The sequence below is a fragment of the Carassius auratus genome, chromosome 22 (genome assembly GCF_003368295.1).
Source record: "Carassius auratus strain Wakin chromosome 22, ASM336829v1, whole genome shotgun sequence".
Taxonomy (NCBI): Eukaryota; Metazoa; Chordata; class Actinopteri; order Cypriniformes; family Cyprinidae; genus Carassius; species Carassius auratus.
The window spans coordinates 2,060,439-2,076,719 of NC_039264.1; the positions used below are offsets into that span (position 1 = coordinate 2,060,439).

Below are 16,281 nucleotides of genomic sequence, written 5' to 3' on the forward strand. Positions count from 1 at the left end.
AAATGGAAAGGTCCCTACAGAGTAATAAAACAGCTGGGACCACTGAATTATCGTGTGGCATTGGAAGACACTGGTGAGGATGTGCGTACCGTTCATGTATGTAACTTGAAGCCATGTTTTCCTACTGCTGATGAGTTAGACCATCTGGAAAAAGTGAATCTCTTGGAAATATTCCACGAATCCCCAGACGAAGATGAAGAGTTCTTTGGGTTCTGAAAATGTTATTTATTTATTTTTTTTAACAACCTGGGGTTGTTTATTTCCAGGGGGGAGGAGTGTGGCGGAGCTAAAAACATTCCAAGATCAAAAAGTGTATCAATGTTGTCTCCGCCCATTTTCGTTTACCAATTGAGGAAAAAGGAAATGAGGTAATCTAATAAAAGGCGGAATTTAGGAGGAGGGGGGTGAGGTGTTGAAAGAAACGCGAAGTGTTGTTGTTAGTGCGCTGTGGAGATGAGAACCGAAAAGCCTCAACGGAAGCCGAACGCCAGCTAAAAATATACCCAACAAACGAATTTGTGGTAATATAGTTAAACGCCATTAGGAAGTACCCAATAAATGAACTGCTGGCTGGTAGTTGGACGGAAAATATTAAGGGAGAAGGAAGGTGTCTACACTTACCTGTGTGGCGGTGACGTAATCCTGGGAGGGAGAGCGCTGTGCCTTTGCTGGAGTGGATGCTAGAGAGTGGACCGCTCTCCATGGCGATGTCTTCAGCGCAGAGCGTTTAAAAAGTCCCGAGCGAGCTGTTAACGACCGTCTGGATCCTGGCTGTTTTCGTTTACCCCCAACACAAGTTCACCAATTACTGAAGGTTGTGGCTTGCTGTATACGTGGCTGGTCTTATCCCAAAACACTCACACCATTCATCTCTGCACTTTCCACACCCACATTTAACCCGGTTCCTCTGAAACTGCAGTGAGTAACACGCATATATATATATATATATATATATACATATTTTTTTTTACTTTTATTTTATTTGTATTTTCTTTACTGAACCTCGACTCATAATTTAAAGGTTTTTTTTTATTTTATTTATTTATTTATTTTTTTTCTGTTCTTGTGACTGATAATTGAAAATTGTGGTTTTTTTTTTGCTCTTGTGACCAATAATTGAAAGTGTTTTTTTTGTTCTTGTGAGAAATACAGTTGTTTAAATGGAATCCTATGACGTTTGTGATTTATTTCTTTGAATGTGAGGTTATATATGTAACTGGTGGTATTTATGCTATCTGGGATATTTGTTTTCTTAAACATTTGACAGGGTTACTCCTGTCTGGCGCCCGAATTTAAGTTTAACCTAAAGAGAAAATCATTGGTTTGAGTTTCTTAATTTATTATCGGGTCACCACCGTTACACCTTCTAAGTATGACCTGAACTATTTGAGTACCATCCCAGAAAGCCAGACCCAGTTTTCCAGTCTCTCTAGTAGTATGTTATGATTGACAGTGTCAAACGCAGCACTGAGATCTAGCAATACCAGCACCAATATTTTGCCAGTCACAATTTAAGCAAATATCATTTATTATCATAATGAGTGCTGTCTCTGTGCTGTGATGCAGTCGAAAACCAGATTGAAAATTGTCCAGGTATCCATTTGAGATTAAGTATTTGTTCAAGCTGATTAAAAACGACCTTTTCTATAATTTTACATATAAAAGGAAGATTAGATATTGGTCTAAAATTGCTCAAAATGGTGTTATCAAGATTGCTCTTTTTCAGGAGGGGCTTAACAACTGCAGTTTTTAGGGAGTTTGGAAATGTCCCAGAAAGAAGTGAGGAGTTCACCACTTCTAAAAGTTCTGCTTCTAAGCAGTTAAGCACACTTTTGAAAAAAGATGTGGGAAGTGTGTCAAGATTTCAGGTTGACGATTTTAGGTGCTGAACCATGTCTTCTAGAATTTTGCTGTCAATTGCTTCAAAACTCGACATAGTATCTTTTTGATATTGTGATCTGTCTGACCTCTGTCTGACCTCTGCATTACTTGAGGATGTGCTAATCGCCTTCCTGATATTGATGATCTTCTCAGAAAAGAAGGAAGCAAACTCATTGCATTTGCTGTCTGATAGCATTTCACTGGGAATCTGACTTGGGGGGTTTGTCAGTCTCTCAATAGTGGCAAAAAGAGTATGAGTGTTATTTAAGTTACTGTTTATAAGATTTGAGAAGAAATTCTGTCTAGCTGTGGCTAGTTTCACATTAAAAGCATGAAGGCTGTCTTTATAGATGCTATAGTGAATTTCAAGTTTCGTCTTCCGCCACATCCGCTCTGCTTTTCTGCATTGTCTTTTCATAGTCTGAACTGCTGTTGATCTTCTCCAAACTGATTTCTGTCTGTTTGTTTTCTTACTGACTATTATTGGAGCAATATCATCAATAACATTCTTAACTTTTGAGTTGAAGGAATCAAGGAGAATCTCAACAGAGTCTGCAGAAATTCTTGGTGTTAAAGATATAGCCTCCATAAATAGTACACTTGTGTTCTCGTTAATGCATCTCCTTCTGACAGAGACCGATCTAGATTCAGTTGTAGCAGACATCAAAATATCAAAGAAAGTACAGAAGTGATCAGATAGTGCTATGTCCTTAATAACAATGGATGAAATGTTTAGACCCCTACTGATGATTAGATCCAGAGTGTGTCCACCTTTGTGTGTGGGTCCATGCACATGCTGAATCAGGTCAAAAGTGTTTAGAACCGTTATCATTTCTTTTGTACTTTTGTTTTCTGAATTATCTATGTGAATATTAAAATCCCCTGCAATAGCAAAACAATCAAACTCTGAGGAAATCATTGATAACATTTCTGTGACCTCTTCAACAAAGGCTTGAGAGTATTTTGGAGGCCTGTAAATAATAATAAACAGAATGCGTGGCGCACCTTTGAGCACAATCCCTAGATATTCAAAAGACAAGTACTGACCAAATGACACTTGCTTGCAAGTCCTGCAGACACTCATGTAAGTGAAGCTAGGAGGGGCTGCTTCATTAAGGACTGTTGCATTGCAGCTGTCTTCGAGCCATGTTTCGTTTAGAAACATAAAATCCAGATTGTTTGTGGTTATAAAGTCATTGGTTAGAAATGATACTTTTTAGTGAGCGAATGTTTAAAGATGCTTACTTGATGGCAGTGCTTTGTGTCTTTACATCAATCTTAGTTTGATGCATAATAGGCCGCAGATTAAATGAGTTTGCCCTTCGGCTTGAGAAGGCCTTAGACTTTCTATCACGTGATAAAACTGAAATAGAGAAAGCTACAGGCACACTGGGTTCCCGCTTGTTCAGTAGGCATTTGTGAATGTTGCTGTAATTATAGCGGGGACCCGACACATATCACTGAGAGCTGCTATCAGTTGTTTTTGGTTCACCTTCAGCAGATAGAGGGTTTGGGCCCTGGCGTTGTGGCAGCGGTCGGAGAGCTCTCATAGGAACAGGGCCCACAGGCTTTGGTGGTTTTGGGGCCTGCCGTTTTTTTGTTGATATCTGCGGGCTTGCAGCAAATGAGTGAGAGAGTTTAGTCCCAGCATACACCAATTCCTCCATTTTCTGTGAAAAGCACAGAAGTGGAGATGCTGGAGAGAGGGATAATGTGTCTGGTGAGATGGGCTCTGTCTCTGGTGTTTCCGGTGGCTGTGATGTGTTGTCCTGGGTTCCCTGGCTGTTTTCCAGAAAGTCGTCCTTGGGTGCTGAATCTTGTAGCTGTTTTGATACATCACAGTCAGTCTGTGAGGAGCTCTGTGCACATGGCTCTGCAGGGATAGTGTCCATGAGCAGTGCTTGCTTTGGCTGCGTGGTGTTATCAGTGTTCTTGTGGGATATGTCAACCACATGATGACTCGGACCCGGTGTGTGTGGGCTGAATGGATTGACACACTCTGCTGAAGGATGATGAAGGGAGAAGTAGATATTGTCCTTAAACACTCTTGCACCAAGTTTGTTTGGGTGGAGGCCATCCGGTTTAAACAGTTGTCTATGGCCCCAGAAAAGATTGAAGTTGTCGATGAAATTTACTCCTTTTATATTACAAGATCTTTGTAGCCATGTGTTGAGCCCAAGCAACCGTGAAAACATATTTGTTCCCCTTGCTGGGAGTGGTCCACTGATGAACAACTGAACTTTGAGTCTTCGAAGTGTTTCAAAGAGTTCACTGAAGTCCTTCTTAAGGAGTTCTGACTGCTCTTTCCGAATATCATTCTTCCCCACATGGATGATGATTCGATTTGCAGTCTTGTGCTTCATCAGAATGTTCTTAAGTTCCTTGTTTACATCAGAAACCGTTGCTTGAGGAAGGCAGCATGTTGTTGTAGTCCTGCTACGGATGTTTCTGACAACAGAGTCACCCACTATCAGAGTTCTTGGTTCGGCTGCGCTCTAAGCTGAAAGCCACTGTCTGCTCGTCCTTGAGCGCCTGTTAGTAACTATGTTAGCTGCTGGCTGATCAGATACATTTTTAAATACATTTGGGGATTCCTCACCCTCATTCATTAATGCATTAAATCTGTTCTCAAGATGTATAGGTGGTGGTTGAATGCCAGTATTCACAAGCCTTGTCATAATCGAATCTGGGGTAGAGGAAGCTATGGCAGCAATACGAGAAACTCGTCGCAATCTGATATTTCCTGTTCCTTTGGGTCTCGCTCCCTGTTTGTGCCATCGATTAGTGTGGAGATCAGTTTCGGCTTGTTCCTCTACTCTTGGTATAAACTGTTGAGATTCAGAAGATTCATGGGACTCACCGGCTGTTTGCTGAGGGGGTCCATGACGACGGTCTGCTAAGTGTTCCGTCTGTTTTGGAAGTCCAGCAAGTAACTTTGTTTCAAGAATCACAATCCTTTGTAGAAGTTTGCAGCAGTTCATGCAACAAGTAGATCCAACAGGAGGCATTTTCTCTCTCTTCTGTTTGAATGTAGGCAGTTGTTTTCCCGTCTCTGGAATGTAAGCTGCTGACAGTGGGAGGAAAAGTTTTCTTTTTGTAGTATTATTCCAGTCCCAAAGAGTTTTTAGTTTTAGCGTTTGTGCCAAAAAAATCTGTTTTTTTGAGCACTGTGTTGATCTGCTGATGTAGAAATCTTAGAAAAATCAGAGAAAAGTACAGAAATAAGAAGCAAAGCGCAGAGCAGTAAGCTAGAATGTCCAAACGGTAGCAAAGCCGGAAGCCGGAGTAGCGTAATTTACATATGATTTACAGTTTATTTTAATGAATATTAAAAAATGTAAAAGGTGTGCATTAGATGACATCTAGATTATCAGTTTACATTTGTTTTTATGACTGTTAAGTCATTGGCAAGCTATTGTCCTTAGAAATGTTATAGCATGTAACTTTAGAGACGGTCCCTAGATTTGCGAATTTTGTATGTCCAACTGTCAAGCTAACTTCATGCCTGTTTTTTTTTTTTTTTTTTTACCGTTTTTCTTTTACTTTTCTTTGAGCCGGATTGCTGATGTATTTTCACGGCATAAATGTCCATCCATCAATTATGATCATTTGCATTTAGCCGCAAACATGAGGAACGAGCGTGGATGTGGGAATGGCGTGTCGTTTTTTACCCTGGGAGTTTTTTACCCCCTGGGAGTTGGTGCCCTACGCAGCCTGCGTACTCTGCGTGTAGGGAGCGGCGGTACTGCATTCATCGTCTCTTAACCGCACCTAATTTAGCTGCTAGATGTAATGTTAATCCAATACAATAAAGAAAGAAAATCACTCCCTGCTCTTGACTGAATTACTTTGTAGATTCAACAAGAATTAATGCAACAATACCAGTCAAACCAACAATTATTCAGAGAGCAGATATACTTTTTTTAATAGGAGGTGCAGGACACTTTAATCTTTGAAAATCCTTCACTTTGACACTTTGACCTGACCATGTTTTGCTTACGTGTTTTTTTTTTTTTTTTTCTGAAATGCTAATGCGAGCTTTTCACACCACAGGCTGAACAAAATTAATCATTGCTTGGTAATTGGTCAACAAAGTATTGATAGTTGTGTAAATTTTGTCATATTAACAGTTGTCTGAAGTTTTGGTTGATTGTAATCCATTACATACTTTTCTATCAAAGTTTTCTGACATTATCAAGATAAACTGTGATAATGTGAGAAATGTTGAAGGTGTCTGAATAGATTTTGGTTCGAATGTATATACAATTTTTACAGTGAAGACTATGCAGTGCTATTTTACATTTAATTATTTGGTTGCTGTACCTGGACACAAACTTTAATAAACTAAAACATGGTGAAAATGGCACAAATAAATTAATAGAACGAACATACAAATGAATCAATTTCAAACAGGGCCCACTGGTACAGCCTGCACCGGGGCCCCAAAAACCCCAGCTGCGGCCCTGCCTCCACATCCAGCATCTTCACTTCCTAGATCATCTGAGACCAGCCACCCGGACAGCTGCTGCAAAAATCTGTTTGCATAACCAAAGAACTCCTGCACAAACTGTCAGAAACTGTCTCATGGTAGCTCATCTGCATGCTCGTCGGCCTCATCAGGGTTTCGACCTGACTGCAGGTCATCCTGAATGAATCCTGGTTTCACTGTACAGGGCAGGTGGCAGACAGCTTGTATGGCGTCGTGCTGATATCAATGTTGTGGATCGAGTGGCCCATGGTGGTGGTGAGGTTATGGTATGGACAGGCGTATGTTATGGACAATGAACACAGGTGTATTTTAATGATGGCATTTTGAATGCACAGTGATACCGTGATGTGATCCTGAGGCCTTGTTCTGCCATTCATCCAAGACCATCACCTCATGTTGCAGCATGATAATGCACAGCCCAATGTTGCAAGGATCTGTACACAATTCCTGGAAGGTGAAAACATCCCAGTTCTTGCATGGCCAGCATACTCACTGGACATGTCACACATTGAGCATGTTTGGGATGATCTGGATTGGCGTATACAACATCGAGTTCCAGTTCCTGCCAATATCCAGCAACTTCACACATCCATTGAAGAGGAGTGGACCAATGTTTCAAAGGCAACAATCAACAACCTGATCAATTATATGTAAAGGAGATGTGTTGCACTGCGTCAAATGGTGGTCATACCAGATACTGGGCAAAATCATGCCGACCCCAGATACTGATTGGTTTTCAGATCCCCGATACAGTAAAACTGTGTGTGAGTGGTCTTTTATTGTGGCCAGCTTAAGGAACACCTGTACAATAATCATGCTGTCTAATCAGCATCTTGATATGCCACACCTGTGAGGTGGATGGATTATCTCGGCAAAGAAAAAGTGCTCACTAACACAGATTTAGACAGATTTGTGAACATTATTTGGGAGAAATAGGCCTTTTGTGTACACAGAAAAAGTCTTAGATCTTTGAGTTCAGCTCATGCGAAATGGGGGCAAAACCAAAGAGTTGCATTTATCATTTTGTTCAGTGTGTATCTCGAATAGACGGATTTAAAATTGTTGTCATTGAGTATCTTTATGGTTAACTGCTGTTGTTTTTGTCGTTAAAATTATGCCTCAAGCTTGATCTTTTACCTGCATTTGTTGTCAGACCGGACCGACAGGAACAGTTTAGATTTTTTTGTAAACTGAACTACTCCACCTGCAAACTTCTTCCTGCTCTCATTTTAGCAACATGGAAAAAATGTCTACATGTAATCTCAAAATACAGGTATCATAATTGATTGTAAATAGTCCCTTTGTGTTTGTTATATCAAGTTCAAGTTGAGCTGTATTGTCATTCCGCTACTGGACATCAGTGTTTGGAATAACGGCGTTTAAAAGAACGGCGTTAGGTAACGACGTTATTTTTTCAGTAACGGGATAATCTAACTAATTACTTTTCCCGTCGTTACAACGCCGTTAACGTTACTGAACGTTAAATGCGGTGCGTTACTATGGATTGATTTAATAAACTATGCAATCCGAGCGCACAGGTTAATGACGAGATAAGCGATTGTGATTGGCTAAGGCAGAGTCATGTGTTTCCTGGTAGCCAATCAGCGCCAGTGTTTTTACACACATGCCGGCACACGCGCCAGCGCCAGCGGCGCCAAACACACACACACACACGAACACACAACACACACGCAACAGCTACACGGATTCGCAGCAGCAGCAGAAATGGCGAGTCAGGAGCAATCCGATGAAAAGTTGGCATTTTCAAGGTGAAGATATAAGCACTACTTCAAATTAATTGTGGTCAAAGGCAAGAACGTGCATGCAGTGTTGGGAGTAACGGCGTTTAAGTATAACGGCGTTACTAACGGAGTTACATTTTCAGTAACGGAGTAATCTAATTAATTACTTTTCCCGTCATTGCAACGGCGTTATCGTTACTGAGAATGTAAAGTGTCGCGTTACTACAGTTTGGTTGAATAAACCGCGAGGTGTCATGCTTTGGCTAGTGGCTACACATCAGCTGCCTGACACCGTTGCAAATCCGATGATGATTGGCTGGGTGGGCGGTGCCCTGCTCACGCTGTCTCACTGCACGCTCTGACAACCACTAAACAGAAGCTATATGGGGAGGCTGCAGACCTGGAGCCGGTAGATGACGGCATCAGCGATAATGGCGTTCTCGAACTGGAAGTACCGGGAATTAAAGGAAAGAATGTTTCTATAACATGCACGGTATGCCCAGGAAAAAAGACTTTATCCACGTCTGCCTCAAGCAACTCAAATCTTATGAACCACCTCACATCAACAAAAGCTAACATGTTACTGTAATGAATATTTAATAATGCTGTGTTCACACCAGACACGACTTGCACAAATAAATCTAGTTTTAAAAGTATTTCATGTGAGAATGTAGTTGTTTTAAACGCAAATATGCGGTTTATTTATAAAGACAGCGTCTATTTAAGAATGTGTTTCGCCGATTTTCAGAGGTTGTCTATTCGCGTCTTTGCATTGACTTAACATTAAAATCACTCGCGCCAGACGCTCTATTTGCATCTGGTGTGAACGCACCATAAGAGTTGGATAGTGTTCTGTTCATTGTGCAGTAACGTTAGGCCTAATATACAGTTACAGAGATTTGCACTAATGGCCAGGTTTCCCTTTGTTTTCTTTTTACCCAAGTTTAAATTTGTCTTAATTGTGCACTTGAATTTTATTTTCAGTATTTATTTTTTATAATTTTTTATTTCTATGCATATCATATGGCAGGCTGCAATCTATTGAGTTCAAATAAATACAAATTTTTCTAAAATACTTTTTATTTTCTAAAATGTTAATACAAACATCTTATATATTAAATATGTTATATGACATAATAGCATTATGGAACATAAAAAATAACGTCACAGTTACTTTGCTGAGTAACTAATTACTTTTACAATGTGGTAACTGAGTTACTAACTCAGTTACATTTTAGGAGAAGTAATTTGTAATTGTAACTAATTACTTTTTTAAAGTATGATGACCAACACTGCGTGCATGTAATGTGTACATGTAATGTGTGACACGCATCTACAAAGCTAGTGGCCAAAAACACTTTTCTTACAAAGATAATACTTGAAGTGCAGGATAAAACTCTTGCTGTCTGTTGACGTGCAATAAATATCGAAAGTTATGTACGAACACCTGTCTGTTCTACTCATTTCAACTGACTTGTGAAAACTGCAAAAAAAAAAAATCTCTGACGTATAGCAACTTTTTTTTTTTTTTTTTTTTTTTACAGTAACGCAAATAGTTACTTTCCCTGGTAACGAGTTACTTTTATTATATAGTAATTCCGTTACTAACTCAGTTACTTTTTGGAAAAAGTAGTGAGTAACTGTAACTAATTACTTTTTTAAAGTAACGTTCCCAACACTGCTGGACATACAGTGGAACGAAATGTCGTGCCTCACAGGACCTCGGTGCGACATAAATACAGACATACAACAATTATGTAAAACAGTATAAACCTATACACAACTAACCTAACTTAACCTGACAGATTTTGACTATAAATATACTATATATAAAAGTTTACTTATACATAAATAAAAAATACAAGCTATATGAATGCTTCACATGTGCAAAGAGAAACAGCTTAAATCAATAAACTGGCTGGGAAGTTGATTTGTAAGATGATTTGTAGTGCATGAGCATGTAAACATACACATATTACTGAGTCTTTTGTGGGATTATTTACACACAGCAGTTTGAGTGAAAAGGGTCTAGTGCACATAGAGGAGAGTGTGTTACTACAGGTTGTTTGTACAGGCACACTCACCTGTTTGTAACACACTTCGATCGCACAAAAAAGTTTCAGAGAGTTTTTTCTGTGATGTGGTAAGGTTTGGTTGGTGGAGGAGGTGTGATGGTCCATGTTTCAGGGAGTTTGTGTGGGGTTTCAGAGGAGGGTGGGGTGGTTTGAGTTCAGGGCTCGTACACAGCCTGAGGGAAAAAGCTGTTGAGCATTTTGGCGGAGTGTGCTCTGATGCTCCAGTACTGTCTTCCTGATGGTAGGAGCTGGAAGAGATTGTGGGAGGGATGGGTGAGGTCCTTCATGATACTGCTGGCTTTGCTGGAGCATCATGTAAGGAAAATGTCCAGGATGGAGGGGACAGGGGCACAGATGATCCTTGCAGCTGTGTTCACTGTCCACTGTAGGGTCTTGCGGTCTGCTACACTTCAGTTCCCGTACCAGACAGTGATGCAGCTGGTCAGCACACTCTCTATGGTTCCTGTGTAGAATGTGGTGAGGCTGGGTGGAGGGGGACTTGCTCTTTTTAGCCAGCGGATAACGTGTAGGTGCTGTTGTGCCTTGTTGCAGAGTAACAGGATGTTGGGGGTCCTTGCTGATTGCTGATGAGACCTACCACCGTTGTGTCATCTGCAAACTTGATGATGTGGTTGGAGCTGAACTTGGCAGTGCAGTCGTAGGTCAGCAGTGTGAAGAGCTGGGTGCTGAACACACAGCCTTGTGGGGCACCTGTGTCCAGTTTGGTAGTGCTAGATGTGTTGTGGCTGACACGGACTGAATGAGGTTTTCCAGTTAGAGAGTTCAGTATCCAGTTACAAAGGGAACTGTTAAGGCCCAGCAGGTTTAGGTTCTTAATGAGCTGTTGTGTGATTATTGTACTGAATGCTGAGCTGAGGTTGATGAACAGCATTCTGACAGGAATCTTTATTCTCTAGGTGGGTAAGGGCCAGGTGGAGGGTGGAGGAAGTTGCATTGTCTGTAGTGAGGTTTGGACGGTATGCAAACTGGAGCGGATCAAGTGTGTTGGGGAGGCTGGTTTTTATGTCCATAACTAACCTCTCAAAGCACTTAATCATGATTGGGGTCAGTGCTATGGGACGGTAGTCATTTGAACAGGACACAGGTGATTTATTTGGTACCGGTATGATGGTTGTGGATTTGAGACATGTGGGGACGACTGCCTGGCTCAGCGAGGTGTTGAAGATATCTGTTAGGACATCTGTCAGCTGTGAAGCATAGGGCTACTTTATCTTATGATCTGAATGCATCATCTCTGGTCTTTAGCAACACATGAACCTCTGCTGTCATCCATGGCTACTGGTTTGCACGTGTGGTGATGGTCTTGGTAACTGTCACATCATCAATGCACTTTTTGATGTAAGCAGTCACAGTTTCAGTGTACTCCTGCAGGTCTGTGAGGTTGTTGTAGGTGCCTGCCTCTTTAAACATGTTCCAGTCTGTGCACTGAAAGCAGTCCTGTAGTGTTGAGGTAGCATCATCTGGCCAAACTGTGATGAGTTTTTGAACTGGTTTGGCGAGTTTCAGAAGTGGTCTGTATGCTGGAATTATCATAACAGAGATGTGATCTGAGTACTTGCGGTGGGGGCCGGGGTATAGTCTTGTACGCGTTCTTTTCTGTTGTGTAGACAAAGTCCAGTGTGTTTTTCCCCTTGTTCCAAAGTTCACATGTTGGTAGAACTTTGGTAAAACTGTCTTTAAGTTTGCATGGTTGAATTCGCTGGCTATTATGAAAAAGCCATGGGGGTTATTTGTTGGTTATTCGCTGATGGTGCTGTACAACTCGCGAAGCGCGTCCTTCACATTAGCACACAGGGGAATGTAGACTGCGACAGTAACAATGGCTCAGTGAACTCCCACGGCAGATAGAACGGTCGACACTTCACAAACATAAACTCCACCAGCGATGAACAGTGTTTTGACACTACCACTGCATTATTACGCCACTCTTTGCTGACCTAAACACACAAGCCACTCCTGTGAGCCTTACCAGACAGAGCTGTATCTCTGTCCACTCGATAGCAGGCAGGTCCATGTAGCTGAATAGCAGAGTCCAGGATGTTGTCCTTTAGCCACGTTTCAGCGAAAACAAACACACAGTAATCCATTGTCATATGCTGTGTTGACCGACTGAGTTGAATTAAATCCAGATTATTTTCCAGATAGCATGAGTGATGGAATCACTGGTCTAGTGGGGTAAACCCAGGGGACTGGGACCAAAAAGTGGCCCTGGACTTTCTGGCCCACAGCAGCCCACCACATCATAACACATCCACCCCTGTTTTGAATGATGTCATTTATATATTTAATATTTAAGTAAACAGTTACTGTCAATTTTTCATAATTTAACCTGGTTGGAGGACAGAAATTTCAACTCCTTACACTGGAGTTAAAATACATCTTAAGAGTTAAAAGTTAAAATACTTCTTAAGAGTGTGTGACTCTTTACTTGTGTATTAAAGAAAAACTAACTCCCTGTTGTGTGGACCATAGATGTTTTACAGTGTAGATATAAGCTAACTCTGTCCTATTGTAAAACTAATAACACTTTTAAAAGTGTTAATTTAACTAATAAAATATTGGGACAATGTGCACTTACTTAGAGTTGATTTTAACTCTATAAAAGTTGAATTTACAATGATGAATTTGCTGTGCATGTCTCAATGTATGTGTGCAATTGTGGCCTCATATATAACAGGATATTCAAGCCTCAAGTCAACTCAAGTAGTGCTTCTGCAAACAAGGGAAAATAAAAGGTAAAGTGCAAGTAGCATGTTTCACATGAACTGCCATCTGGTTATCGGCTGTCACTTCCATGGCACACTCTGGAAACATTTCTGTTCATAAAAAATATTTTTTAATTAAAGAATTTTTTTTTTTTGAAAACTTAGTTTATTAGTTTATTTTACTAATTGTATAAAATGACTTCATAAGTCTTCATATTGTTCTTTACTTCTCACCTTACATTCAGTGAGCAAGTTTTATTACGCCACCATATATAGGCTTTCATACTTATCAAAAGTTATCATACAGAGAAATATAAGAAAATATTTAACAGTTGTCGGTCCATTATTTGTTGCGTGTGGTAACCATTACTGTGGCAAATCAGTGGCTGTAATCGTTCAATAAACATAACACAAATTATAATATTTTGTGCACAAACGAACGATTATATCAAAAGCTTAATTTCGTTTGAAGCTGAAACATAATTACATTGTTGAAAAGTCTTTGTGATCCGGTGAATATATTTTCAGAGTGGCTTTAACGCGAAACAGAAATCTCATGAATATTCATGTTTACTCCGCCCAGCGACACCAAAATATTTCAGAATACCTGTCGGAGCTTGAAGACACGTCCCAAATTTGGACGAATTCGCCACTTGTTTTGCACCATGGCGTCCAGAAGCGCTACAAAAGAGGGAAAAGGTACCTTTTTGTTTTTATTTTAAGATCATTTTTGGTCATAATAATACTGACAATAATTTGTCTAATCTAATTTGGTCATGCAGATGTTTAAACACAGAATATCCGTTTTGTTTTACTTTTGATTTGACGCGCAAGCGTTATGTAAAGTGTTTACTTCTGAAAACAGCGATATCGTTGACTTGATTGCAAATAATTGCACAGATACCATTTAAACTGAATTGAGATGATGACATCGCTGAATTCAGTGATGAACTGTCTTTAACTATCATTCTGCATTATTGACACACTGTTTTCCTAATGAATGTTGTTCAGCTGCTTTGACGCAATGTATTTTGTTTAAAGCGCTATATAAATAAAGGTGACTTGACTTGAAAACGGGCTACATCTACAGTAAAGATGTGTTCACTGATTTATATCCAGTTGGATAGTATTGTATTGAAATTATACTAGTTTATACTTAAGAAATATTAGGTGCCTTATTGTAGAGTAAGTTAAGATGCTGGCTCATTTTACCCTATAGCTTCCATTTTGGAAAAGAAAAGTCACCAATATGCATCATAAATATGATTAGGCTCAGATGAATTTGCTTTGATGTAACATCTATTACATCTGTTATGTTGACAAGCCAAAACCAGTTTTTAGAGTAAATGGGTTTCTCCTTTTCACAGTCTGGCAGAAATGATGGTCACATGACCGTAAAAGTGTACAGAAATATCAAACGGTAAAAGTTTATAGGGTCTCTAGTGACCTGAGCTATGAAATAGTGAAAGTATATTTTGTCTGCAGAACAATAATTAAATCTCTGATGACTCAAGTGCAATTCATCTTTATTCGTCAATGTGTGAAACCAATTACTACACAGGGATAAAACATGAAATGGTTCAGAAATGTACTGCAGACCAAGTACTGATTGTTGTTAGATGTAAGTGTCACTATTAGTGGATCTGAGCTCAATCTAATGTCTGATATTAAAATGAATACTAGATTGAAGTTTGACGAGATCTGACATTGTTCTGCCAAACTACTACAAACAAAAATCAAGAATGAACCAGAATTAATTTTTTTTTTTTTTTACTTTTTTTTTTTGTAGCTCGAAAGGGAAGCTTTGAATTAAATTGTCCAACTTGTAAGTATACACATACGAATGTTCACAATATTGGCATTTGCTTACTTGAATGTACTGTTCAGTCAGTCATGTTTCATTTGTATGCTCATGACCATATCCTCTCACTGTTTCAGTGTCACAGAGAAGGCTGGTGTTGGTGGGAATCACTGGAGCAGGGAAAAGCTCCTCCGGAAACACCATCCTGGGCAGGAGTGCCTTCACAGCTTTAAAAAGTGGTTCATCTGTAACCAAAGAGTGTGGCAAAGTGACTGAAAATGTGGCAGGGAGAGAAATCACTCTGGTAGATACACCAGGCATGTTTGACACAGATATTTCAGAGGAAAAGCTTCTGAAACAGGAGATCAGTAAGTGTATAAATATGACGGCACCTGGACCTCACGCCATCCTCCTGGTCATTCAGTTTGGCTCATTTACTGAAGAGGAGAAACTCTCCGTGGAGAAGGTCAGAGCCATATTTGAAGAATCAGATAAACACACAATCGTCCTCTTCACTCACGGTGATAAACTGAAACGCTCTATTGAGGAACACATCAGTAAAGCCAGTGAGGACCTGAAAGAAATCCTGAGACGCTGTGGGGGAAGATATCACGTCTTCAACAATAAACACATGGAGGATCGTAATCAGGTTGTGGAGCTGCTGGAGAAGATAGACTCCATGGTCGCAGCTAATGGAGGTGAATATTACACCAGTGAAACATACCGCGACATGGAGCTCATGCTGAGAACTAAAGAAGACGAACTGAGACGAGAATATGAGAACAAATTACTAGAGAAAAAAAGAGAGCTGGAGGCCACGTTTGCTGCAGAGAAGCAGAAGCTGGAGGAAAGACTGATCGAGTACAAGCGTTATTACGATGCACAGCTTCGAGAGTTCAGACTGAAGGCAGAACAGACTTATACTAATGAGAATAAACTAATTAAGATCATTTACAAGTTGAAAAAACTCACAGTCTAATTTTAAAGCAAACCCTGGGAATTATATTCTCAGGCTTAAAAGGCTTATGCAGAAGGGTAGATAAGAAGATACATAACCCATTGTAAATAAACATGAAATTGAGTTATATGATGACAATTGATTTTCTTAGAGCATAATGAATCATTATAACAGATACTATTCCACAGGGGAACTATATTTTACTGTTGTCCTTTGTACGAGACACACTTTTTTATATTCCTGGAGTGACATAAGATATCACGTTTGAAATAAAACCTTTCATCTGTGTATTGTTTTTTTCATAATAAAGAACTTGTAACGATTGAAACACGTCTGCACAGTTATTTCCAGAAGCAGAATGCCAACAAATACTGCAGGCCTATGCTTTATCTGCTCCTGGGCAGGTTTATCTTTATCTACCAATTGTTTTTCTCTCTGGCAATGTGCTAGTGAATTTTTGGATAAATCTAAACAGACATGTAGATAATTATCAATATTGCACACCAGCTGGGAAAGAGTAAGAGCACAGAAGTTATGTTTTGGGTGGATAGCAGAGTTTTCTAGATATACACACTATAAACAAAGTTCAAAACCATATTTATACAGATC

The 16,281-nt window shown here is 39.8% G+C and overlaps 1 protein-coding gene across 1 annotated transcript; it reads left to right on the forward strand.

Annotated features, from left to right (window-relative positions):
* The first annotated feature begins 13,578 nt into the window (after positions 1–13,578).
* LOC113039351 (GTPase IMAP family member 7-like) lies at positions 13,579–15,693 on the forward strand. Its single transcript, XM_026197250.1, has 2 exons — positions 13,579–13,612; positions 14,852–15,693. The coding sequence occupies exons 1-2, from the start codon at positions 13,579–13,581 to the stop codon at positions 15,691–15,693; spliced, it is 876 nt and encodes a 291-aa protein (XP_026053035.1).
* The last annotated feature ends 588 nt before the right edge of the window (positions 15,694–16,281 follow it).